This window comes from Dendrobates tinctorius, unplaced genomic scaffold (genome assembly GCF_039654945.1).
Source record: "Dendrobates tinctorius isolate UK_male_01 unplaced genomic scaffold, ASM3965494v1 ptg000086l, whole genome shotgun sequence".
Classification (NCBI taxonomy): Eukaryota; Metazoa; Chordata; class Amphibia; order Anura; family Dendrobatidae; genus Dendrobates; species Dendrobates tinctorius.
Window position 1 is genome coordinate 66,015,335 of NW_027361754.1, and position 27,917 is coordinate 66,043,251.

The 27,917-nt window shown below is 41.8% G+C and overlaps 1 protein-coding gene across 1 annotated transcript; it reads left to right on the forward strand.

Moving 5' to 3' along the window:
• ZMYND12 (zinc finger MYND-type containing 12) lies at nt 1–27,917 on the forward strand. Its single transcript, XM_073585531.1, has 8 exons — nt 1–579; nt 1,090–1,231; nt 9,706–9,877; nt 10,429–10,598; nt 19,054–19,176; nt 19,554–19,662; nt 21,639–21,784; nt 27,546–27,917. Exons 1-8 carry the CDS (start codon nt 470–472, stop codon nt 27,684–27,686), a joined length of 1,113 nt encoding a protein of 370 aa, XP_073441632.1. The 5' UTR covers nt 1–469; the 3' UTR covers nt 27,687–27,917.

Sequence of the window (27,917 nt, forward strand, 5' to 3'; positions counted from 1 at the left end):
AAATAAAATTACTACTTGACATCTTAAAGGGATTGTCCTGTCTAAATGGATTGATGAGTCCCCCCAGGGCACACACTCTACGCTGCAATGTATGTGATATGCCCGTCTAATGGGGCGACCCATACTCCATACACTTGTCCGTGGCACCTTTTTCTGCCTGTAAGGACTTTGTGGTGCACAGTTAATTTGCAACTTCTGATCACTAATCTGAGGCCATCTGGGTCTCTAAAGAAAGCTCATCTCCTATGAACCCTGATAGATCTGCTCCTGCACATGCTGGAGAGTATTTATTGCCTACACTCCAGATACTACAAGTCCCAGCATGCCCTGCTCTCAGTGTCAGCAGCCTCACAATCCCAGCAGTGCGGCAACCAACGTGATGACGTCACATGACTACCAATCTCAGCGTCCTTAGCAACCGAGTTACTGACTCCTAGATTGTGCACTTTGCCTTGATTTGGACCCTCAAATGGCGATCGTGAACCCCTTATCTAACCCCAAGGGGGTGAAGCTGCAGTGCGAGCTGTGCCACAGCCCGGCTTATATACAGTGCAGGGGCTGTAAAGTGACATATTACTGGTGAGTAGCGCAGCTTCCCAGAAGGGATGTGTACTGTGTTATTACAAGATGTGACCAAACACTGACCACACCGGGATATACGATGACGATCAGATCTGCTGCAAATCGAGTCTTTTTCTTTCCATTGATTTACTATGTAATGAATTGATATAGATAGCCACAAGGGGGCGCAGACACACAGATTCACACTCACTTGCATTACTGCTGGTAGCCACTAGAGGGCGCCAACAGATTCAAAATGATTGGGTTAGTATATTATAAGCTTTCACATAGTCATATGCTCAAAATAAATAATATATTACCAAAAAGTGTGTTCTCTGTATCATACATCAGTGTTCTATTGCTTTTACCTTGGTTTTGGTTCTCTAGATGTCATGGTCTAAGTCATCTTTAGTAACTTTTCCCATTGAGAATTGCATTTTTACTATTATGGAACCTCCTTGACCTTTGGCCACGTTTACTTTCATACACAGGCTTTGTAAATGAATATTATTATTTTATTTTCACAAGTGACGCGGAGCACCAGCGGGCAGACTGGACGAGTATTCATCAGCAGATATGCCAGCTCCTGATCCCCGTCCGCACTCCCGTCCCTTTCTTGAATTCTGCAGCAGAAAGATCTCATTCTATACAGCAATTATTGCAGAGAAAGGTAGGGAAGCTCCTCATGTCAATGTAGAATTTCATGGCTCCTTTATTGAAACATTTAACCCTTTCATGCTATGGCCATTTTCCATTTTTTCCTCCCTTTCTTCCCAAAGCCATAGCTTTTTTTTTTTTTTTTTAATATTTCCATCAGTGTAGCCATATGAGGTCTTGTTTTTGTGGGTCGAGTTCTACTTTTGAAAAACACCATTGAATTTACCATATAGCATACTGGAAAACAGTAAAAAAAAAATTACATGTGCAGTTAAATTGAAAAAAAAAAGTAAAAAAAAAATATATATGCTTATTTACTATGTTCACTATATGGTACAGTTGTGGCCAAAAGTATTGACACCCCTGCAATTCTGTCAGATAATACTCAGTTTCTTCCTGAAAATGATTGCAAACACAAATTCTTTGGTATTATTATCTTCATTTAATTTGTCTTAAATGAAAAAACACAAAAGAGAATGAAGCAAAAAGCAAAACATTGATCATTTCACACAAAACTCCAAAAATGGGCCAGACAAAAGTATTGGCACCCTCAGCCTAATACTTTGTTGCACAACCTTTAGCCAAAATAACTGCGACCAACCGCTTCCGGTAACCATCAATGAGTTTCTTACAATGCTCTTTTGGAATTTTAGATCACTCTTCTTTGGCAAACTGCTCCAGGTCCCTGATATTTGAAGGGTGCCTTCTCCAAACTGCCATTTTTAGATCTCTCCACAGGTGTTCTATTGGATTCAGGTCTGGACTCATTGCTGGCCACCTTAGAAGTCTCCAGTGCTTTCTCTCAAACCATTTTCTAGTGCTTTTTGAAGTGTGTTTTGGGTCATTGTCCTGCTGGAAGACCCATGACCTCTGAGGGAGACCCAGATTTCTCATACTGGGCCCTACATTATGCTGCAAAATTTGTTGGTAGTCTTCTGACTTCATAATGCCATGCACACGGTCAAGCAGTCCAGTGCCAGAGGCAGCAAAGCAACCCCAAAACATCAGGGAACCTCCTCCATGTTTGACTGTAGGGACCGTGTTCTTTTCTTCGAATGCCTCTTTTTTCTCCTGTAAACTCTGTGTTGATGCCTGTACCCAAAAAGCTCTACTTTTGTCTCATCTGAACAGAGAACATTCTTCCAAAACATTTTAGGCTGTTTCAGGTAAGTTTTGGCAAACTCCAGCCTGGCTTTTTTATGTCTCGGGGTAAGAAGTGGGGTCTTCCTGGGTCTCCTACCATACAGTCCCTTTTCATTCAGACGCCGACGGATAATACGGGTTGACACTGTTGTACCCTCGGACTGCAGGGCAGCTTGAACTTGTTTGGATGTTAGTCGAGGTTCTTTATCCAACATCCGCACAATCTTGCGTTGAAATCTCTTGTCAATTTTTCTTTTCCGTCCACATCTAGGGAGGTTAGCCACAGTGCCATGGGCTTTAAACTTCTTGATGACACTGCGCACGGTAGACACAGGGACATTCAGGTCTTTGGAGATGGACTTGTAGCCTTGAGATTGCTCATGCTTCCTCACAATTTGGTTTCTCAAGTCCTCAGACAGTTCTTTGGTCTTCTTTCTTTTCTCCATGCTCAATGTGGTACACACAAGGACACAGGACAGAGGTTGAGTCAACTTTAATCCATGTCAACTGGCTGCAGGTGTGATTTAGTTATTGCCAACACCTGTTAGGTGCCACAGGTAAGTTACAGGTGCTGTTAATTACACAAATTAGAGAAGCATCACATGATTTTTCGCACAGTGCCAATACTTTTGTCCACCCTCTTTTTTATGTTTGGTGTGGAATTATATCCAATTTGGCTTTAGGACAATTCTTTTTGTGTTTTTTCATTTAAGACAAATTAAATGAAGATAATACCTAAGAATTTGTGTTTGCAATCATTTTCAGGAAGAAACTGAGTATTTTCTGACAGAATTGCAGGGGTGTCAATACTTTTGGCCACAACTGTAAAACTGATCTGGCACTATAATTTTCCAGGTAAGTGCGAGTACGCAGATAACCCTGATCACATGACAGGGGCGATGATGTGAAGAACATGTGCAAGGAAAGATGTGGACTCAGCACTAGAGCCCGCATCAAACTCGGGGACATGACATGTGACGCAAATATATGTCATATGCCGTGAATGGGCTACAGGATCTTGTCAGCAAGATTTCACCCTCCCAAACTATTTATATACACACATCACTCTTTCAAATGCAAGGCCTGTCTGTTCCTCCATTATTGAGAAGTCAGTGTTTGAACTTACATGTAAATGAGGCTGAAGATCTAAGGTAGATCTGAAGCCTCTGTCACTTGTAGTGCAGCTGGGTTGGTGCAGTGTGACAGACAGGCAGTGACCCAGGAAAGTTCAAAGTAAATGTAGTTTAACCCCTTTACCCCCAAGGGTGGTTTGCACGTTCATGACCGGGCCAATTTTTACAATTCTGACCACTGTCCCTTTATGAGGCCATAACTCTGGAACGCTTCCATGGATCCCGGTGATTCTGACATTGTTTTCTCGTGACATATTGTACTTCATGTTAGTGGTAAAATTTCATTGATATAACTTGTGTTTATTTGTGAAAAAAAACGGAAATTTGGCGAAAATTTTGAAAATTTTGCAATTTTCCAACTTTGAATTTTTATGCCCTTAAATCACAGAGATACGGCACACAAAAAAACTGAATAAGTAACATTTCCCACATGTTTACTTTACATCAGCACAATTTTGGAACCACATTTTTTTTTGTTAGGAAGTTATAAGGGTTAAATTTGACCAGCGATTTCTCATTTTTACAACACCATTTTATTTTTACGGACCACATCACATTTGAAGTAAGTTTGAGGAGTCTATATGATAGAAAATACCCAAAAGTGACACCATTCTAAAAACTGCACCCCTCAAGGTGCTCAACACAACATTCAAGAAGTTTATTAACCCCTTCAGGTGCTTCACAGGAATTTTTTGAATGTTTAAAAAAAAAAATTAACATTTAACTTTTTTTCACAAAAAAATTACTTCAGGTCCAATTTCTTTTATTTTACCAAGGGTAACAGGAGAAATTGGACTGCAAAAGTTATTGGGCAATTTGTCCTGAGTATGCTGATACCCTATATGCAGTCTTCTCTTTATGGTAGATTTGGATATTGATACACCTACCTCCTGGAGAGTGTTGTTCACTTGGTTGGCTGTTGTGAAGGGGTTTCTCTTCACCATGGAGACTATTCTGCGATCATCCACCACTGTTGTCTTCCGTGGGCGCCCAGGTCTTTTTGCATTGATGAGTTCACCAGTGCTTGCTTTCTTTCTCAGGATGTACCAAACTGTAGATTTTGCCACTCCTATTGTTGTAGCAATTTCTCGGATGGGTTTTTTCTGGTTTTTTTTGCAGCTTAACCCCTTAACGACCAGGGGTATTTTTGGTTTTACATTTTCATTTTTCCCTCCCCTTCTTTCCAGAGCCATAACTTTTTTATTTTTCCGTTTATATGGCCATGTGAGGGCTTATTTTTTGCGGGACGAGTTGTACTTTTAAATGACATCATTGGTTTTACCATATCGTGTACTCGAAAACGGGAAAAAAATTCCAAGTGCGGTGAAATTGCAAAAAAGTGCAATCTCACACTTGTTTTTTGCTTGGCTTTTTTGTTAGGTTCACTAGATGCTAAATCTGCCATTATGATTCTTCAGGTCATTACGAGTTCATAGACACCAAACATGTCTATGTCCTCTTTTATCTAAGTGGTGAAAAAAAATTCCAAAGTTTGCTAAAAAAAAAAAAAAAAAAAAAAAAATTTGCGCAATTTTCCGAGACCCGTAGCGTCTCCATTTTTCATGATCTGGGGTCGGGTGAGGGCTTATTTTTTCCGTGCCGGACTGACGTTTTTAATTATACCACTTTTGTGCAGATACGTTCTTTTGATCGCCCGTTATTGCATTTTAATGCAATGTTTTGGTGACCAAAAAAACGTAATTCTGGCGTTTTGAATTTTTTTCTCGCTACGCCGTTTAGCGATCGGGTTAATGCTTTTTTTTATTGATAGATCGGGCGATTCTGAACGCGGCGATACCTAATATGTGTATGTGGGATTTTTTTTTTTTACTGTTTTATTTTGATTGGGGCGAAAGGGGGGTGATTTGAACTTTTAGGTTTTTTTAATTTTTTTTATTTTTAAACATTTTTTTTTTTTACTTTTGGCATGCTTCAATAGCCTCCATAGGAGGCTAGAAGCTTGCGCAACCCGATCGGCTCTGCTACATATGGGCGATGAGCAGATCGCCCATATGTAGCAGATTTACTGCTGTGCTTTCAGCGCCGACCACCGGGTGGCGCTGAAAGCCATATGCCTGGAACAACCATAGAGGTCTCATAGAGACCTCTGGTTGTCCAGGCAACATGACGCCGACCCCCGATCACGTGACGGGGGTCGGCGATGACGTAATTTCCTGCCCGGCGGCCGGAAATGCTATTTAAATGCCCGCTGTCAGCTTTGACAGCGGCATTTAACTAGTTAATAGGCGCGGGCGGACGGCGATTCCGCTCGCGCCTATTGCGGGCACATGTCAGCTGTTCATAACAGCTGACATGTCCCGGCTTTGATGCGGGCTCAGCGCCGGAGCCCTCATCAAAGCAGGGGAAATGTCTGATGACGGACTGTGTCCGTCATTGGACATTAAGGGGTTAAGGATGGCTTGTTTCACCTGCATGGAGAGCTCCTTTGACCTCATTTCCTTCACAGCAAGACCTTCCCAATGCAAGCACCACACCTCAAATCAACTCCAGGCCTTTTATCTGCTTAAGTGAGAATGACATAGCGAAGGGATTGCCCACACCTGTCAATTAAATAGCTTGGAGTAAATTGTCCAATTACTTTTGGTCCCTTTAAAATCAGGGTGGCACATGTTAAGGAGCTGAAACTCCTAAACCCTTCATCCAATTTTAATGTTGATACCCTCAAATGAAAGCGGAAAGTCTGAACTTCAACTGCATCTGAATTGTTTTGTTTAAAATTCATTGGGGTAATGTCTAGAACCAAAATTAGAAAAATGTTGTCTCTGTCCAAATATATATGGACCTATCTGTATCCCACATCATCCCATCAAAGCCACCGGACTACTACCCCTAATATTCCACATCATCCCGTCAGCCATAGCTGCCGGACAACTACTCCATATATCCCACTTTATCCCATCACAGCCGCCGGACTGCTACCACTAATATCCCACATCATCCCGTTAGCCAGAGCCACCGGACTACTCTCCCTAATATCCCTCATCATCCCGTCAGCCTGGGGTCAGAACCAGACTGCTGAGTGGATTTGCCCTAACTTCCATACCAGGGATCCCTTTAATAGAAGCCTGGGGTGAGAATCAGAGCGCTGAGGGATTTACCCTAACTTCCATACCGGAGATCCCTTTAAGAGAGGCCTGGGGTCTGTACCAAATCGCAGAGTGGATTTGCCCTCACTTCCGTACCGGGATCCCTCTAAGAGGGGCCTAGGGTCAGAATCAGAGCGCAGAGTGGATTTGCCCTCACTTCCATACCAGGGATCCCTTTAAGAGAGCCTGGGATCAGAACCAGTGCGCTGAGTGGATTTGCCCTGACTTCCATACAGGAGATCCCTTTAAGAGAGCCTGGGGTCAGTACCAGAGCATTTGAAGGCAATTGCCCTGACTTCCATACCGGGGATCCCTTTAAGATAGCCTGGGGTTAGAACCAAAGCGCTGGATGGATTTGCCCTGACTTCCATACCAATGATCCCTTTAATAGAGGCCTGGGGTCAGAATCAGAGAACTGAGGGATTTGCCCTGACTTCCATACCGGAGATCCCTTTAAGAGGGAAGATGTGCCTATTGGATGGAGGATGTGTGATGTGTATATGGGCACGAGAGGGTGATTCATTTCTGTCATGTGCTCTCTGCTCTTTTCAGGGGGGCAGACAATGGCTGGGAGCTTATGTTCCCGGGGATGCTAGATTTCGCTCACTATGTCAGTGTCCGCTGAGGTGTTTTCTGGAGTGGGAAAACTGTTGCTCATAGCAACCAATCACAGCTCAGCTTCTTTTAAACAGCTCTGGCGAATTGAAAGATGCTTGGTGATACACACACATTCATTTTTATATATAGAGATTGCAATCACAGCTATGCCTGTGACTGCAATGCACTCCCACGGTCTCAATATGTTACTGTGCACATTCTGGGGTACACATAGCGACCCTTGCATATGACACCGGTCGCTGCCTCACACACTCCAGGTCAATTCAACGTCCCGCATCAACTCCTCCTACTTGACTGACAACCGTCATGCTGTGTAACTTCAGGCAAAGAAGCAGTTAGTAAATCAGGTGGCACTGGGTGGGGAATAGAGCTGTAGTGACATAGGCTTCAGATCTACCATAGATCTTCAGCCTTATGTGCATGTCAATTCAAACGTTGATTTCTCAGTGACGAAGGAACGGAGTGGCCATATAAAGGTATTGCTGAATTTGTCTTTTAAAGAGCTATATGCTCGTATAAATATTTTTTTGGGGTGAAATCCTGATGATAGATTCTCTTTAAACACAATGGTCCCGATTTATTATTGCATTAGTGCCAGCTTTTAGTCTTTGTTTTTGGTGTTTTTTCACCTGTTTTTCATTCTGCCTAATTCTACTTTTAATTTGCTCCTTTTTTTAAAGCCTATTTATATATGTTCGGTTATTTTTGTACATTCACCATTGTAGGGTTTAGATTTCCAAATGTCTCCATCTGATTCATCAAACGAGGGCTTGAGGCTTTCTAAATTTCCCCAAAATTTGGTACAAATGTACTCCAGTTCCTTCCTGTAGCGATTTGTACCCCACCTATTTTAGCAAAATTTTTGCACCATTGTACGAACTATGCAACTTTTTGCTTTTAAGAAAGTCGGAAAACAGGTGACTGACAAAATGAAGGTCATGAACCACTAAAAAAAAATCTACAAATACCATGAGAATAAAAAGAAAGAAGAAAAGTGATTAAGAAATGCAAGAGTATTAGGTCCAATATGTTATTTTTTGGGGCACAAATGTAGGCTTTATTATTGTGTAGTGGACATGGGGGAGCAATAAAGGGAAATTTCTGAGGGAGCAATTACAGTGGGGAGTATTACTATTGAGAGGGCTCTACAGCTTCTAGAATATTTCTATGTGGGAAACTAAGGTGACACAAATGATTGAGCTTTTGCATCTAACCATGTCACGTTATAAATGTTGTAGGGGAGAGGTGCCCTAATAACTCCCCAGGTCTGCAGTAAACCATGTCTCTAGATTTCGTTAGCAACAGTCCAGACAAGGTGACAGCTCCCATAATTATGTGCAGAAATAAAAATCGGCAATCAGAAATAAAAACAGATTCACACAAAAATATGATTTTTTTTTAAATTTTAGTTAGTAAAAAATACATTCCCTTTAATGATAATTCCTTTTTCGGTATTTCGTTCCCTTTCAGCAGCACCCTTTGCAGCTCTCGATTCAAATGTAACAGATGCATGGAATTTACATACTTTTCATGAATTTGCGTGGGATTCCTTCCACAGTTCATAAAGACATACTGATAGGGAATGTAGATTGTGTGCACCAATATCTGTATGGAGTATACAATACCATCACACATGATCAATAAATAGTGGTTGTTAGGATAGTGCAACAACTCACTCAGGAAAATAGGTAACACACTAAAAAGTGCAACTGACCCTGCCGGTTCCTGTACAGATCCTGACCCCGTAGTCCCTAGTGGTTCCTGCATGAGCAGAGATAACCCTATCAACAGTCTAGACAATGGCAACTCGGACCTATGCTGCCTGAAAGGCCATCGAGCACTTTATGTTCATCTTAAAGAACTGGAGGGCAGAGCAGGGTGTAAATTACCTACAAAAGGGAAAGTGTGCTGAAATAGAAAAAGATCCCAGAGTGAGTAAAAGAAACTATGAAATACAAAATAAAGTGTACGTACTCTTAGAAAATATGCCGCCTACTTCCTAAAAAGAAACAGAAAATAGGTGCAGAGTAAAGAACATAAACAACAGAGAGATAAACCCTGTTTGGTCTTTCACTAACAGGTTAAGACTACAGTAGTATGGCTGGACATCCAGTAGGAATTACCAGCAGGGGGAAAGAATATAAAGTCACATGTGAAAGGTGATAGAGCAAACAAATGAGTAAATGAAAATACCTGTTACGCTAAAAACACTGAAGCTAGTCTAACAGAAACTAAACACCCAAAGAAAATGTGTATCTGCTGTGGCTCGGTGGAAAGAGTAGCCAGCCACAAAGCACAGGCTGAAGTGTTCGAACTCAGACACATGAGAGTGGTGAATTAGTAACACAATCTGGTTGATGATAATTTGGTCTCCTATTGTAAATCTTTGATCTTTTCACACTACGAGTTAAATGCAATGTTTTATACGAGTGACTGGCATAGCTTTGCTGTAGTTACTCCATGTCATATGTGTGTCACCCTGACAGAAACATTTAATAGAACTGACCAGCAAGGAAGCTCAGAGATTCCTGTATGAAGGACACCATGTGGATGTGATCCCTGCAGCCTCCCATTCTCTGTCTTTCAGCGTAGATGTGTATGGACTGGCATCCGTGGAGTTAGTGCCAGTCTACCTGATCCTTGCTGAAGCCAACATTGGTAAGTAGGGCAAATTATAAATGTCTGTATATGGTGTAACCTATGCTATTGTTGTAAAAAGTGGCACAGCAATAAGGGGTTGCTGCATACTGACATTTTGGTTCTAGTGCTTTAGGGGATGCAATGGCCCCATCTGACACAATAGACTAGCTGTACGCTAAAAGGTGTTTGATTTTGGTGATATATGAATATTTTGCATCAAGATCCAGAAGCCTGACGCTATGTTTTTGGCTGTAAATTGCCTTGCACACTACTACGATTGTCCATCTGACATCTAATTTTATGCGTAGCACTTGAGTAAGGGCATTTAGGTGCTAGCTGCCGTTCCATCCATGGAGGTGGGCTTTGTGACATTGGACATTACCTTGATGGCCAGCCAAGGCCTGGAAGAAGATATGTAGGTTATTGTCGCCATAGGTCATGTCAACTTGACAGATAGCTGAGAGAACATTTAGCAGTCATTCTTTTTGGCCCGCATTATTCTGGCATGTTTACATGAATGATGTATTCTTTATATTACTTATTCTGTATTTGTGTCACTGTTTGATTAGGTCTTGGTCATCTGACCCAGGCAGAAGAATATCTGTCCCGTGCCTACTGGACCGTGCTGAAGACTACAGACTGCAGCAATTCCATTAAATCCAAACTACACCGCAACCTAGGACTTCTTTACTCAGCCAAGGGGGAATTTGAGGAGTCACTCCGACATCTTTCTAATGACGTAAGCAAAAAGTTTACTTTAAACTGCACTTCTATTATGTGCTAGAAGTGACCAAATGTTCTCTGTACAGTCTGTAAAATTAATATATTATTACACTTGTTGTGTAGTTACACAAAGATATCATACTACCCCTGAGGCTTATGTTGTAAAAGTTATGTACTGTATAAGGCTGGTTTCAGACTTGCGTTGAGGAGGGCTGGGGATGGCAGCATACTTCCTCCTTTCTTCTGTAGGAGAGAGAGCCCCGGAATAAAGGCACGCTATGTAGCCGGCCGGAACTAGGGGGGCTGTCAATCAGGTTCCCAGGGGGTATGTTCCCGGGGGAAGTAGTTACAGGCTGGGACCAACACTCATCCAGAAAAGGTGGGGGTGGGACAAAGAAAGGGGGCGGGGCGACTATAAAAGCAGCGCAGGAGACCAGCAGAGGGGACTCGTCAAGGAGTGAGACGAGAATCAGGAAGGAGGAGCCTCGGTGGCGCTGGAGAGCGACAGTGAGACAGCGCTTTCCAGACAGACAGGACAGGAGCTCGCCTGACAGGAGAGGATGGTGCCACTAACCATACCGCGGCTGCGGCCTGTACGCCGAGACCCGCGGCCACCACGGCCCCACTCCATACCACGGGTGCGGCCTGTACGCCAGGACCCGAGGTCGCCACTGCCCATACCATGGCTGCGGCCTGTACGCCGAGACCCGTGGTCGCCATTGCCCATACCATGGCTGCGGCCACCACTGCCCCTCTCCATACCGCGGATGCGGCCTGTACGCCGATACCCACGGCCACCACTTCCCCGCTCCATACCGCGGCTGCGGCCTGTATGCTCAGGCCCGCAGCCGCCAGTGCTCCGCTCCATACCGCGGCTGTGGCCTATACACTGAGGCCTGCGGGCGCCTCGGCCTCAGCACCCAAAGGGACAGCTCCAACAGCGGAGAACCAACCTGGGGCCTATGTCGCCCTCTCAGCACCCGGGTGTGGAACCGCCCGAAGCCTACGACAGCTCTTCCTCGGCTGGGCTCAATGACTGAGACGCCGAACAGACATCTCCCGGACAGCGCCTCTGCAGGACGTCAGAGATTGATAAGTGACACTTCACTTATTATAGTCCAAAGACCCGTAGTCAGCCATATCGCGGCTACATAGTTACCGGCACTTGCCGTACTGGTTGGTATCGTGTTATCTGTGTATTTGTGTCTAGCTTCCCTGCGTGGAAAACTATTGTCAGCTTTATCGTTTATTCATATAATCTACATATAAAAGTTGAGTTTGCTCTTACTCTGTCTCCGGCTCATCACTGCATCCTGCGTACCTGCGATCCTACACTTCCTCCGTGAAGCTCCACCTAGTGACGCATGCGTCCAGCGTTTCCCTGCGTACCTATCTTTAACATTGGGTACGCAGGGACATGCGTTATATGCGGATGTGTCCGCATGCGGCGATTTGACGTGTGCGGCGACCGCACGGAAACTCAAAATTTTGCATGCCCAATGTTAAAGATAGGTACGCAGTCGGTCTTCTAAACACAATTTGACAGCCTTATACTGTAGGTAGATATGAGGGTGTCAGGTTCAGGTCTGGACATCTGAGAGCCGGTGGGTGCATCACGTTCCATACTCTTAACCGTTATATAAGAAGGTGTGAAGTCAGCCTAAGGTCTTCAATACAACTCATTAATTTGTTTCCCCCTCTATGAACTGTCCCTAGCTATTCAGATGAACTGGTTCCTAAACCTGCACTATTTAAAGACTGTGCCAGATATTTATAAAGGGGTAAAGTAATAATTATTTATAAGCCATCCTTGTAAAACAATATCTTGTCAGCTTTCGATGCAGCAGACTGGCATTGGGGGTATACTCTGTTACATCCAAATTCTTATCCATAGTAGACTCGTCAATACTAATTACTTTTGGGTGGAAACAGTATTCACTTTTTTTACCCCAAGATCTATAAATTGACTTTGTCAAGATTGTGCCTCATTTGTACAGTATCTATAGCGCCAAAGAGCTTTGTGAGAAGTTCTAGATAAACTTGAAAAATCCAAAGATTGCCCCTATCATATTCAATGGAGGTGGTCTTCAACAGAAAATTTACCTTAGAAGACTGTTTTAGCTGTCATGGATAGCACAGTGGTTTACCTTGGGATGCTGAGTTTATGTCAGACCAAAGACAATGGCGAAAAAGTAGCATGCACCTTCATGTGCGCCTCACCACAATCCTTTGTCCAGTCAAGGACTTGGAGTAAGATTTGTGGCGAAAGGACCACCATGGCTCCTCATTAATTTGATGAACAGGTGTCTCCACATCCCATCACATACCCGTCCCACCCACTTTGAGAGTGCTGGGTGAAAATGGTGTGAATAACTTTGCGTTGTGCTAAACCTTTGTGACTCTTCAAAGCTTTTATACCAGTTTTCTGGCTTAAAAGCGTTGACGAAGTGGGGCATGTATTTAGTAGGTTCTCATCATGTTTGTGCAGATTCTTCCCACACGCTAAAATAAAAAAAAAGTAGGTTAAAAATGTCTTCCACTTTCACAAAAGTGGTGCCCAAACGATTGCAACCATATTAGACAACAAACACAGATACATAGTTCTCACTCTCCCCATGTCCAGCGTTTCTCTTCGCCGATGCATCGCTGTGTTTTTATTGGCTTCAATGTCACAACTGCAGCGGACGTCACTGTTTCAGGCAGTGACTGAGCTCAGCTGCCTGTGCCATCTTCATCAGCAGAGCTATTAAGGTCTGTGATATGCAGGGGTGATGTGCTATATTTGCTCCAGGCAATGCTCAGAGACCAGAGCAGTGCAGGAGGGTGCATGGGACCCAGAGAGGGTGAGTACTATTTTTGTTTGTACCTTTACAACTATGCAATGATTTGGGCACCACTTTTGTAACAGTGGAAAGCCCCTTTAATATGCTTCCTATAAAATTGGCCGTAAACAACTTGAATTTATTTTTTTTTTAGGGAATGCATCAGTTCATATAAAGAACATGCCTACAACTGTGAACATTTGATTTTCTTTTTCCTGTGAAGCAAACAACAAATAGGACAAAATAACTGAAAACTTCAGTGTGCATAACTGTTCACCCCTCTAAAGTCAGTACATTGTAGAGCCTCCTTTTGTTGCAATTACAGCTACAAGTCGCTTTGGATAAGTCTCTATGAGCTTTCCACATCTTGCCACTGGGATTTTTGCCCATTCTCAAGGCAAAACTGCTCCAGCACCTTCAGGTTAGATGGTTTCCTCTGGTGAACAGCAATCTTCAAGTATGACCACAGATTATCAATTGGATTAAGGTCTGGATTTGACTAGGTCACTTCAGAAACAGTTACACGTTTTCCGTTAAACCACTCAAGTGTTGCTTTAGCAGTATGCTTTAAGTTTTGTGTCAGTCACTGAGAGACTGAAACAGGTTTTGCTGAAGAATATCCCTGTATTTCACAACATCCATCTTCCCCTTGACTTGGAACATTTTCCCTGTCCCTGCTGCCGAAAAACATCCCCACAACATGATGCTGCCATCACCATGTTTCACTGTAGGGACGGTGTTTTTGGGTAATGAGCTGTGTTTATTTGGCGCCAAACATAACATTAACCTTGGTGGCCAGTAGGATCAATTATGGTCTCATCTGACCAAAGCACCTTCCTCCATACATTTGGAGAGTCGCCCACATGTCTTTTGGCAAACTCAAAACGAGCCTTACAATTTTTGTGTGTAATGAAAGGCTTTTTTTCTGCCCACTCTTCCATAAAGGCCACCTCTATGGAGTGTACAGTTTTTTTGTTGGTCGTATGGACAGATACTCCAGTCTCTGTTGGGAACTGTGCAGGTCCTTCAGGGTCACCTCTGGTCTCTGTGCTGCGTCTCTGATTAATCCCTTCTTGTCCGGGCTGAGAGTATTGGTAGGCGACCCTCTCTTGGCAGGTTTGTTGTGGTACTATGTTCTTTCCATTTGATGATAATGGATTTGATGGTGCTCTGAGGATCATCAGAGATTGGGATATTTTCTTATAATCAATCCTGACTTGCACTTCTCAACAACTTTGTCCCTGACTTGTTTGGAGATCTTTTAGGTCTTCATGGTGGTATTTGGTTAGTGGCGCCTCTTGTTAATGGTGTTGCAGCCTCTGTGGCCTTTCAGAAAAGATAAAGTGTATATACTGACAGGTGTGTGACACTTAGATTACACACAAAGGGACTTCCTGTCTCTAAGCATGGGACTTATGAAGGGAATTGCTTGCACCAGAAATGTTTAGGGGCTTCATCGTAAAAGGGGAGAATACATATGCACATGACAATTTTTAGTTATTTGATCCCATAAATTTAACCCCTTCACCCCGGGCCATTTTCCGTTTTTGCGTTTCTGTTTTTTGCTCCTCTTCTTCCCAGAGTCATTTTTTTCCCCGTCAATATGGCCTAGTGAGGGCTTGTTTTTTTGGTGGACAAGTTGTACTTTTGAATGACACCATTGATTTTACCATATAATGTACTGGAAAATGGGAAAAAAAAATTCCAAGTGCAGTGAAATTGCAAAAAAAAATGCAATTCCACAATAGTTTTTGTTTTTTACCATGTTCACCAAATGCTAAAACTGACCTACAATTATTATTCTCCAGGTCATTACGAGTTCGTAGATACAAAACATGTATAGGTTTTTTATTTAAGTGGTAAAAAAAAAAAATTTTGTGATCCGGGGCTGGGTGAGGATTTGTTTTTTTTGCACGTAGAGCTGGCGTTTTTATTGATACCATTTTGATGTACATATGATGTTTTGATCACCTGTTATGGCATTTTATTGCAGTATTGTGGCGACCAAAAAAACATAATTATTGCATTTTTTTTTTTTTCTTGTTATGTCGTCTACCTATCTGATTAATTATTTTTAGATTTTAATTGATCGCGTGTTTCTGAATGAGGCGATACCAAATATGTGTATTTTTGATTTTTTTTTAAATATTTTATTTTGAATTTTGCCCCTATTTTGAATGGGGCAAAAGTGCTATGAGCGCAACTGTGCGGCGCTCATAGGATATCGGCTATGACAGGCGCATGTCATGAAGGGGTTAATTTATTACTATTTTTCTCACTTCTCCAATTTAGACTACTTAGTGCTGATGCATCACACACAAATCGAATTAAAAAAAATGTTTAAACACAGGTTGTAATGAAACAAAATGGGTGAAAAGGCAAAGGGGGTGAATACTTTCGCAATTCACTGTATGTGACAGGGAATTATACTTTGAGCCCACTGGGGACAGTGAGTGTTGTCTGCTTTGTTGTTTTCTATATACTATGTCTGGAGTTGTCTGTGTTTAGAGAAAATCTGGAGAGATAAGAAGCGCAGTAGGGTCTTATCCAGATTACAAAGGGAAAAGTTAAACGGGATTTGCTCACCTGAAGGGGTTGTGAAAGTCACAAGCTCTTAAATAGCTTTTAAGGTACTGTCACACTTAGCGATGTACCAGCGATATGACGCGGTCAGGATCGCTGGTGCATCGCTAAGTGGTCGCTAGTGAGCTGCCACACAGGCAGATCTCACCAGCGACATCGCAGGGGTCGGGGGGGTCGCTACTTACCTGTCAGACGCGGCGATCCTGACGTCTTCCCGCCCGCGTCCACGCTTCGCTCGTCGTCACAGCAGGAAGCCCAGCAGGAAGCTGACGACTAGAAACGGTCCAGGACGTTCTCGCGCGATCAGCGATAACCAGCGGGGGAGCGGTTGGAGGTAAGTATCACACATAGCGATATCGCTGCTGTGTCACAAAAACCAGTGACGTTACAGCGATATTGCTAGCGATATCGCTTAGTGTGACAGGCCCTTTAAGCAAAAGATGGCTGCTGCAGTTCTACCCAACAGATAGTAAGCAAACTTGGAGATGAAAGTGGATATAAATCTCGCACTGCCGAGGATCCAGTATAATCTAGGGAAATGAATGCGGTATGGATGCGGTTTTATTTGTCAATGCGTTTCAAGACTATCATATCTCTTCATCAGGACAAACCACAATGATCTGCCCTGATGAAGAAGTATGATCACCTTGAAACGCGTTGACAAATAAAACCGCATCTGTTTCCCTAGCGCATCCTGGATCCTTGGCAGCGCTGAGTTCTCTGGTCTCACATACCTGGAGCACAGCATAGGAAATATCATATGAAAGCATATCATAGGAAAGCAGAACATTTTTAAACATGCACAGTATATTCTGCAGGGTGTCCTCTGTATGACTATTATTGGAGGTAAAACACCATCGTCAGGAAACACACAGCCCAAAGACAAGTCACTTGCACCTGTAAAGAATGGTAATTTAGGGTAAAAAGTGGAACATTAATTGGTGTATGTGAAGGTCGGGCTCACCTTTCCTTCATCTCACTGTAATAGGAGACAAGAATTCCAGGCCCTGTCAATCACAATTTCCCTCTGAACATAAATCTTTACCGGGATACCCTGTCTTGTTAAATGAGGGAGTTGAAATGATTATTCCCATCGTCATACACAGGAATTGTCACCCAGTGCTTGGAAATACAATCAGTTTAACAATTTACTGCTTGGTTCAATTTTTGAGATATCAACTCTTTTCTTTTGTTTACAGCTTGTTGCCTTGGAGACCGACCACTGCAGCTAGACAGCAGAACAGGTGCAGCGCTTGGAATCTCTTCACTATTAAGCTTGTAAGCACTGTTTTGAAGGAGCACACTGCTGCCTTCTACTCCTGGACAGCTTTACAAAGTAGGCCGGTGGTCGGCTTCCTAGGCAAGGAGCATTAAACAAAAGAAAAGCATTAATATATCAAGAACGGCAGCAAATTCTAACAGGCAGTAAGTTCTTGTTTTTACAATCAGTATCTGACAATACCCATCTATGAAAATAGGATAGCCCTTTTCGGCTAGTTTTTTTTATTCCCAAGTACCTCATTGGCTTAGCTTGTGCTGTGACTTCCTGCTGCGAGAGGGTCAGATAGTGCCGTCTCATTCAGAATATAGACCTAGAGCTGCTCTCATGGCTGCTATTAGGAAAATTAGTGATTTTCGAATGTCCTAATGAAAGCGTGTATTATAATAATAAGGATGTTGGAACAGGTCAATGGATCCATTTGTCTGCCGAAAATCCATTCTGCTCATAGTTCAACCATAGTTTATACAGTAAGTAGTGGTGTAAAGGGATTTTACAGTTTTATGTATAAGTAAGCTAAATTACTGTATAATACATTTCTGATATTCTTTGAGCAATATTGTTATTGCTCTGGAAACAACACCAGACTGATACATTGTAACAAGCTCCCCTAGATACTGTAATTGAGACACAAAGTATATCAGAAAGTTTTAGAACTATTCATTTACACAGTGATTAATATACAGGGGTTTCTCACAAAATTAGAATACCATCAAAAAGTTAATTTATTTCCGTTCTTCAATACAAAAAGTGATGCCTTGACGATACTTCTATCACCTGTGAAATACTAAGGAAATCCTGAAAGCATGACCTGTTGGGGTCCGCGAGGACTGGAGTTTGGGAACCACTGATCTAGAAATATTTTACTTTATGCTATGTCCACCTTTATTACCATTCTTTTTTTACTGCTCCAATACATCTTAAGTAACAAGAATGAAGCAGCTTTGTATATAGTCTTGTTTTTAAAATATGTTTCATTTTCTGTACACAGTCTCTATGCACAGCCAACATGTCTCTGTGACTACAGGCAACAAATAACCATTTCATACCTTTATCTGCCCCTTACTTCTTGCTAACTGACATTGACTAGGTTACCAAGAAGTAAGGGATAAAGGGAGTATGACTGCGGAGACCCTCAGAGTATTGCTTGCAGTCTGTAACTTGATGGAAAGTACAATTAAAGGAATTTGATAGGATCACCAAGCCACGACTTGCCTACTTTGGACACATCATACAAAGTCAGCAATCACTAGAGAAGGACATCATGGTCGGAAGAATAAAAGGAACAAGGCGAAGAGGAAGACCAGGAATCTGGCTTGATACTATCAAGATAACGTAGGAGAAGACCCTGGTGGACCTATCTAGGCTTGCATCAAATTGATCTTCTTATAGACCATTCATTCATCAAGTTCCAATGGCTTGAGATCAGGCCGAAGGCTGTTAAATAATATTAGTAAAATAACCATGGAGAGACAGGTCTGTATAGGAGCTACAATCCCAGCTAATTTCATATCCACACTGTTTGCAAAGTTTTTGGGCATTGAAAGAATTTATATTTTGATCATACTTTTCCTCTGATTTTTCCACTCCTGATTTTGGCTTAGAAACACTGATGTAAAATACTGAACGTGTGAACATGGTCTTATGTGTATGGGAGTTTCTCTTCCAAAAGATGATGCTGCTCAGTAGTCTTCCCTCCCACTGAAAGCAGAGCATGCACGGTCAAAGTGTGCATACATGTATATGGAATGCTGTAAAGTAACTGGAGCTTGTTTTACTTTTCTTAGGTTTTCTTTGCGAGTACAGTTTCGGGACCAAATCATATCAGCACTTCTGGAGGGTACTTCCACATGGCCAATATATTTTTTCGGCAGAATAAAATGGACATTGCCGACTCCCTGTATTCCGAGGTACGTCATCCTGTTGTCTTGACAATTCATACAAATGATTATTTTCAAGCTTAGGCTAAATTTAACAAAAGCATATAAAAAATCTGTGATGAATCTTCCAAAAGAAGACGTTGCGTGCACATAGCTTTAGTTTTAATCTAGCTTTCTTCCCCCCCAAGAAAAGATAATTAATGGGTTTCTCTCTTTAAATTGAAGCCAGTACAGTAATCTATTTCTTGTTGCAGCTCCAGCATTTCTCATGGCCGGTGCAAGCCATATATTTTAATCCTACAGGAACCTATATATGATACCTAACATAGCATTATATAGTAAGCAGCACCTTACAGTATTTGTGTTTGGCCATAATATTAAATATCATATGATGGTTTGTTTCTCAGGTCACTGATATATGGCATGCTCATCTTAGCAGACTGGTGCAGGTTCGGATACAAGCATCATTGAAAAGTGGCCCTGTATGGTTTGATGATCCTGATCAGGAATATTTAGGTATGTTATTATAAGAACATGATGTATGATAAAGTTTTGTACCCAAAAAATCCTTTTTGCCATGATTTTTGAAGAATTGCTGCAAAACCACCATGTTTTTTTTCCCTGCATTTGTGTAACATGTGACGCGCCCAAGGGGCCGTGGGATACTCGGTACCGGACCCGTTAACGTCAATGGGAGATGTCTCAGTGGCGGTGACCCGGTCCGTGGTGCCAGGCGGTCATGTAAAAAGGGTAGAATTGGATGGGGATAAAGTTTATATAGTGATTCGTGACACCAGTTGGAGTGTTCAACTGTAGCATAGCCTGCACTGCAGATGATCCCTGGGGGAGTAGATGGTGATGGCAGTGCAGATGTTAAACCCTCTCCAACCAGGGCAGACCCCCAGAGATTGTGATGCAAGTAGAAAGCACGGAGTAATAAGGCAGGAGACAAGGAAAGTCACTTTATCATTTACTGTAGTTCAGGTGCAGTTCAGAGGGGATATTACAACTCTCACCAGGTTACAGTCTGCTCTGGAGAATGGGAGTTATCTTTCCCTTTGCTGTGACTCAGTGTAAGTTCCTGCTATTCTAATCCCGTCTGGGACCAAGGCTTCCCAGAATTTAGAACTTCTCAGTATTGCCTCTACTCACTGTGTATTTCTCCTTCAGCAACTTGCAGCTTGAATCCTTTGTGACGCAGCTCAAGTTCCCACTTGCACTATCCTTCACTGATCCTAGGTTATTGCAGTATTTCTGAGGGAAAACACTTTTCTGCAGGTCGTATAATCCCACGCATTCCCTCAGCTTGCCACCCTGCTCTGAAAGCATGGATGGTCTAGGGCCTGGTCCCTGATGCTTCTTAGCTCTCACTCCTGGATCGAGCACATGTCTTAACATGGCCTCCAATACATTCTTCCTCCTTCTTCACACTGAGAACAACAACTCGGCCCCGCCCCCTCCCAAATAGGGTATGTCTGCAAAGCTCTCAGCTTCAGACAAGTGAGGGAGTGAGGCAAATTGTGTGTGTGTGTTGTGGTCTCTAGCAGAGAAAGCATAACTCCCATTGCTCACAAAACACATACAAAACAGTACATATTTAACCCTTTTGTGGTGATAAAGACGCAGGGCGCCACACATGCATCGTGGCTGCAATGTGTGAATGCGGCCTAGGACTGTAAAGTGGACATTTAGCAACTTCCCGACATAGGATATAATGATACATCCTATATCGAGTGTGGCTGTATAGAGGGGGCTCAGGAACTCAGTCTGCTCAAGCTGCAAGCTATGGCATACCGCCAGCATTTGCCTGTAGCAGCAGAAACCAGAGCTAATTTTGACCTTCCCCCAACACAATGTCGCTGCAATCTTTTCACTATGCATGTCACAAGCGACCAAATGCAGTTTTGTTTCTAAAAAATATAATAAAAAAATTCTGAGTTGCCCTTTTATCCCATTTTAAAAATAAATAAATAAAAAATTAAGCATATATTTTTCGGTATTCCGAAAAAAGTCCAATCTATCGTAATATAAAATTAGTCAACCTATGCGGTAAACGCTGTAAAGAGAAAAAAAAAAGTCAGGGTATCAGAATTGTCTTTTTTTTTTATCACTATGCCTCAATTCTAAAAGAAAGTAAAAAGTGAAAAATTCTAAATGAATAATGAAAAAAATCAAAACTTCGTGCGAAGCCGTAAAATGGAATCAATAAACACGTCAGCTCACAATGCATAAAAGAAGCCCTCACACGGCTCCACCAACTGAAAAATAAAAATTACAGCTCAGAAAATGGCGCAATAAACCAAACTTCTGAATTTTCCTATCCACTTTTAAATAAAAAGAAGTTATAGATCTTGCAAGAAGGAGAGAAAAAAAAATGTAAAAAAATTAAATAAATCATGGTCATGAAGGGGTTAATGTAAAATGCACATAGGAAGCAAATCTTTCTACGAGCTGATCAATATTCAATACAATTATTTAATCTCTTTCTATAGATGAAAACCAGGAAGCTGAAGCGGTGCAGATCCTCAATGCTATATATGACATCAGAGAACAGGCGCCAAAGAAAGAACCCACCAAGATGGCAAGGGTCCTGCATACTCTGGCTATGCTGTACTTCCTCAGCGGGGATTTTCATAAAGTAAGTGTCTCAGATTCCTCACTATCAATTTTGGTGGATTCCCTTACAAAAATGTAATGCCTCTGGGCAGCTTATGAAAAAGCTTTCCTACATGTGTCCCCATGACAACACTTCCTCACCTCCAGTGGCATTACTAGATTCTGATGGGCGCCGGTGCAAGATGTAAACCAGGGCCACCCTACATCGTGACATATATATATGTCCCTCTTTCTGGTGTGTGTATGTGTATATGTATATATATATACAGTGGGGCAAAAAAGTATTTAGTCAGTCAGCAATAGTGCAAGTTCCACCACTTAAAAAGATGAGAGGCGTCTGTAATTTACATCATAGATAGACCTCAACTATGGGAGACAAACTGAGAAAAAAAAATCCAGAAAATCACATTGTCTGTTTTTTTTCATTTTATTTGCATTTTATGGTGGAAAATAAGTATTTGGTCAGAAACAAAATTTCATCTCAATACTTTGTGATATATCCTTTGTTGGCAATGACAGAGGTCAAACGTTTTCTGTAAGTCTTCACAAGGTTGCCACACACTGTTGTTGGTATGTTGGCCCATTCCTCCATGCAGATCTCCTCTAGAGCAGTGATGTTTTTGGCTTTTCGCTTGGCAACACGGACTTTCAACTCCCTCCAAAGGTTTTCTATAGGGTTGAGATCTGGAGACTGGCTAGGCCACTCCAGGACCTTGAAATGCTTCTTACGAAGCCACTCCTTCATTGCCCTGGCGGTGTGCTTTGGATCATTGTCATGTTGAAAGACCCAGCCACGTTTCATCTTCAATGCCCTTGCTGATGGAAGGAGGTTTGCACTCAAAATCTCACGATACATGGCCCCATTCATTCTTTCATGTACCCGGATCAGTCGTCCTGGCCCCTTTGCAGAGAAACAGCCCCAAAGCATGTTTCCACCACCATGCTTTACAGTAGGTATGGTGTTTGATGGATGCACCTCAGTATTCTTTTTCCTCCAAACACGACAAGTTGTGTTTCTACCAAACAGTTCCAGTTTGGTTTCATCAGACCATAGGACATTCTCCCAAAACTCCTCTGGATCATCCAAATGCTCTCTAGCAAACTTCAGACGGGCCCGGACATGTACAGGCTTAAGCAGTGGGACACGTCTGGCACTGCAGGATCTGAGTCCATGGTGGCGTAGTGTGTTACTTATGGTAGGCCTTGTTACATTGGTCCCAGCTCTCTGCAGTTCATTCACTAGGTCCCCCCGCGTGGTTCTTGTGATCATTCTGACCCCACGGGGTGGGATTTTGTGTGGAGCACCAGATCGAGGGAGATTATCAGTGGTCTTGTATGTCTTCCATTTTCTAATTATTGCTCCCACAGTTGATTTCTTCACTCCAAGCTGGTTGGCTATTGCAGATTCAGTCTTCCCAGCCTGGTGCAGGGCTACAATTTTGTTTCTGGTGTCCTTTGACAGCTCTTTGGTCTTCACCATAGTGGAGTTTGGAGTCAGACTGTTTGAGGGTGTGCACAGGTGTCTTTTTATACTGATAACAAGTTTAAACAGGTGCCATTACTACAGGTAATGAGTGGAGGAAAGAGGAGACTCTTAAAGAAGAAGTTACAGGTCTGTGAGAGCCAGAAATCTTGATTGCTTGTTTCTGACCAAATACTTATTTTCCACCATAATATGCAAATAAAATGAAAAAAAAAAACCAGACAATGTGATTTTCTGGATTTTTTTTTCTCAGTTTGTCTCCCATAGTTGAGGTCTACCTATGATGTAAATTACAGACGCCTCTCATCTTTTTAAGTGGTGGAACTTGCACTATTGCTGACTGACTAAATACTTTTTTTCCCCACTGTATGTCCTCCAGTCTGCTGTTTTTTGAACTATACAAAAAATAAACCATTGTACTCACCAGGGGCATACATAGAAGTCATAGCACTCCATAGCACAAGTATAATGCACTGCCCATAGTCCTCCATATAGTATAATGCACAGCCCATAGTGCATAGCCCATAATCCTCCATATAATATAATGCACCCTCCATAAATACTGTATAATGCACAGCCCATAGTTCTCCATATAATAAAATGCACCCTCCATAGTCCTCCATATAGTATAATGCACAGCCCATTGTCCTCCATATAATATAATGCACCCTCCATAGTCCTCCATATACTGTATAATGCACCCCCATATACCTCCATATAGTATAATGCACCTCCATATATAATGCACAGCCCATAGTACTCTATATAGTATAATGCACTCCTATTAGTCCTCCATATAACATAATTCACCCTTCATAGTCCTCTATACAGTACAATACACAGCCTATAGTCCTCCATACAATACACACGAGGTCAAAATTGTTGGTACCCCTCGTCTAATGACAGAAAAACCCACAATGGTGACAGAAATAACTTGAATCTGACAAAAGTAATAATAAAAAAATCTATGAAAATGAACAAATGAAAGTCAGACATTGCTTTTCAGCCATGCTTCCACACAATTTAAAAAAAAATAAAACTCATGAAATACAGTATGCCTGGACAGAAATGATGATACCCTTAACTTAATATTTTGTTGCACAACCTTTTGAGGCAATCATTGCAATCAAACGATTCCTGTAACTGTCAATGAGACTTCTGCACCTCTCGACAGGTATTTTGGCCCACTCCTCAAGAGCAAACTGCTCCACATGTCTCATGTTTCAAGGTTGCCTTTTCCAGATAGCATGTTTCAGCTCTTTCCAAAGATGCTCAATAGGATTTAGGTCAGGGCTCATAGAAGGTCACTTCAGAATAGTCCATTGTTTTCCTCTTTGCCATTCTTGGGTGTTTTTAGCTGTGTGTTTTGGGTCATTATCCTGTTGCAGGACCCATGACCTACGACTGAGACCAAGATTTCTGACACTGGGCAGCACATTTCTCTAGAATCCCTTGATAGTCTTGAGATTTCATTGTACCCTGCACAGATTCTAGACATCGTGTGCCAGATGCAGCAAAGCAGCCCCAGAACATCAGAGCCTCCTCCATGTTTCACAGTAGGGACAGTGTTCTTTTCTTGCTTTGATTCATTTTTCTGTCTGTGAACATAGAGCTGATGTGCCTTGCCAAAAAGTTCCATTGTTGTCTCATCTGTCCACAGGACATTCTCCCAGAAGCTTTGTGGCTTGTCAACGTGTAGTTTGGCAAATTACAGTCTGGCTTTTTTATGATTTTTTTCAACAATGGTGTCCTCCTTGGTCGTCTCCCATGAAGTCCACTTTGGCTCATACAACGATGGATGGTGCGATCTGACACTGATGTTCCTTGAGCTTGAAGTTCACCTTTAATCTGTTTAGACGTTTTTCTGGGCTCTTTTGTTACCATTCGTATTATCCGTCTCTTTGATTTGTCATCAATTTTCCTTGTGTGGCCATGTCCAGGGAGGTTGGCTACAGTCCCATGGAGCTTACATTTCTGAATAATATGTGCAACTGTAGTCACAGGAACTTCAAGCTGCTTGGAGATGGTCTTATAACTTTTACCTTTAACATGTTTGTCTATAATTTTCTTTCTAATCTTCTGAGACAACTCTTTCCTTCACTTCCTCTGGTCCATGTTGAGTGTGATACACACCATGTCACCAAACAGCACAGTGAATATCTGTAGCCCTCTATACAGGCTCACTTACTAATTCCAAGATTGTAGACACCAGTGATGCTAATTAGTGGACACACCGCGATTTAACATGTCCCTTTTGTCACATTATTTTCAGGTGTACCATAATTTCTGTTCAGGCCTATTTCACAAGTTTTTTTTTTTGTTTTTTTTTTAATTCTGTGGAAGCATGGTTGAAAAGCAATGTCTGACTTTAATTTGTTCATTTTCATAGATTTTTGATTTATTATTACTTTTGTCAGATTCAAGTTATTTCTGTTACCATTGTGGGTTTTTCTGTCATTAAACGAGGGGTACCAACAATTTTGACCACGTATGTATAATGCACCTTCCATAGTCCTCCATAAAGTATAATGCACTTCCCACAGTCCTCCATATAATATAATGCACCCTCCATACATTATAATGCACTCCCCATAGTCCTCTATATAATATAATGCACTCTCCATGGTCCTCCATATCGTTTAATGCACCTCCATACATAATGAACAGCCCATAGTCATCCATATTAGTATAATACACAGTCCACATCCATTATACTTGTATAATATAATGCACAGGACATAGTCTTACATGTAGTGGTATGGCCACCGTGTACTAACTAATTAAAAAAAATAAATGCCTTCCCTCCGTTCCCCCTCCTTACGACATCTTCTTCTGAAGCCGGCATCTGACTTCAGTGTGCAAACTATGGGAGCGCATTACGTCACTGCCTTGCGCCCCTGGTCACGTGCATGCCGAGGTCAGCTGCTGGCCTCTGATTGGCCGGCAGTGTATATAGCTGTGCATGAACCTGATGGGTCTGTGCACTGCAATACACATCAGCTGAATGTGCATCCGAGGACGCACATCCAACTAAAGCATTTGCTGGTGTCGGTGGGCCTATAACCCACCTGCCCCGATCACAGCAGTCACGGTAGTTACGCCCCTGCTCACCTGTGTCCCAATGGTATGGTGTGAAAGTCACATTGAATAGAACCAACTCACCATCCTCATCAATATCTGCAGCCTACCTGCTGATGTTCAAGCCAGTTAAGATGTGGATATTAACCCCTTAGGGATCAGGCCTAATGTGGCCATAATTTGTTTTTTCTCTTTTTTTTTTTTCGTTCTCACATTCTAGAGCTATAATGTTTATTGTTTTAACCAAAATAATGTCCATCAACATATCAAAGTTTAAGAGGAGATTTAGATAGCCTGAAATGGTATCCTCATAATAGTATCTGGGTGTTAATCAACCATATGACATCCAAAGAATGGATAAACAATTATCCAAATAACACCACTTCACAAGAAAAAGTTCCACTGCAGATAGGCGACTTACTGCATTATGGGTAAGATGTAATCCATAGCTTATTCTCTTGAATAGGTCGGATGTCTCATTATATTTAGATTGCTGGCATTTACCTTTTCTGGCCTATTTTAACCTCGATTATGGTCATCTACCAGTTTGCAGCCTGATTATATACTGCTCCATTGTTTGTATGGAGTTGATTTTTCCTTTGTTTCTATACCTCGTGCATGTTTCATGGACATGGTTTCCATGACTCATGTTTTTTTCTACGTTTGTATGGTAACATTATGTAATAAAGATTGATGTATTTTATCTATACTTTTTCTCGTAAAGTGGTGTTATTTGGATAATCGTTTATCCATTCTTTGGATGTCATAACGTTTATTGTTTGCAGACGTAGCCCTATGAGGACTTGCTTTATTTTCAGGATGAGTTGTATTTGTCAGTGGCATCATTTTGGAGTATATACAACCTAATTCCTAACTTTTATTAACTCTTTATAAATAGAAAAAAAAACTATTGTTTTTTTGTTGTTGTTTTTTTACGTTTTCTGCTCTTCTTTTACTGCACAAATATATTGTTGATTTATTCTGTGGGTTACCAGACGTGTCACACGGATGTGTGAATGTAGCCTTAGGCAGTAATAGCCCCAGGATCTGTGTGGAAAGGTTCAATGTAGTATTGGAAAGCGGCACAGCCACAAGGATGTGAAAAGCCAGTAATGTGATGGGATGTGGTTAATATATGTATAAATGCATATGGATTTAAACAACAGACCCTAAATTATAGGAGGTGATATAGATGATAATGTCTCACTTTGCTATATTACAGGCCAGTGAATGGGGAAAGAAACTACTTCAGATTACTGACCAGCTATCGAGGGATGATCAGTCAGACAGCATCAGAGTCCTAATAGAGAACATTGAAAGAAAATTAAATACCGAGCAAGATTATTACCAGAGAGACACTTAATAACTCTATCATATAACTTCCTCAGAATATGAAAATCTCCAACAATATTAAAAACAGAATATCGTTCCGGAGCTTGCCGCTTCTATGACTGCGCAGCCTCACTATAAACTTTGTAGAATTTTCCACATAAACTGAATGTAGCTCAGGAATATACAGTAGAGTGTATGTGCTGTATGCAGTATTATCAATAATAACACTTACATTAAATCTTCAATAAAAAGCCACTGGGGA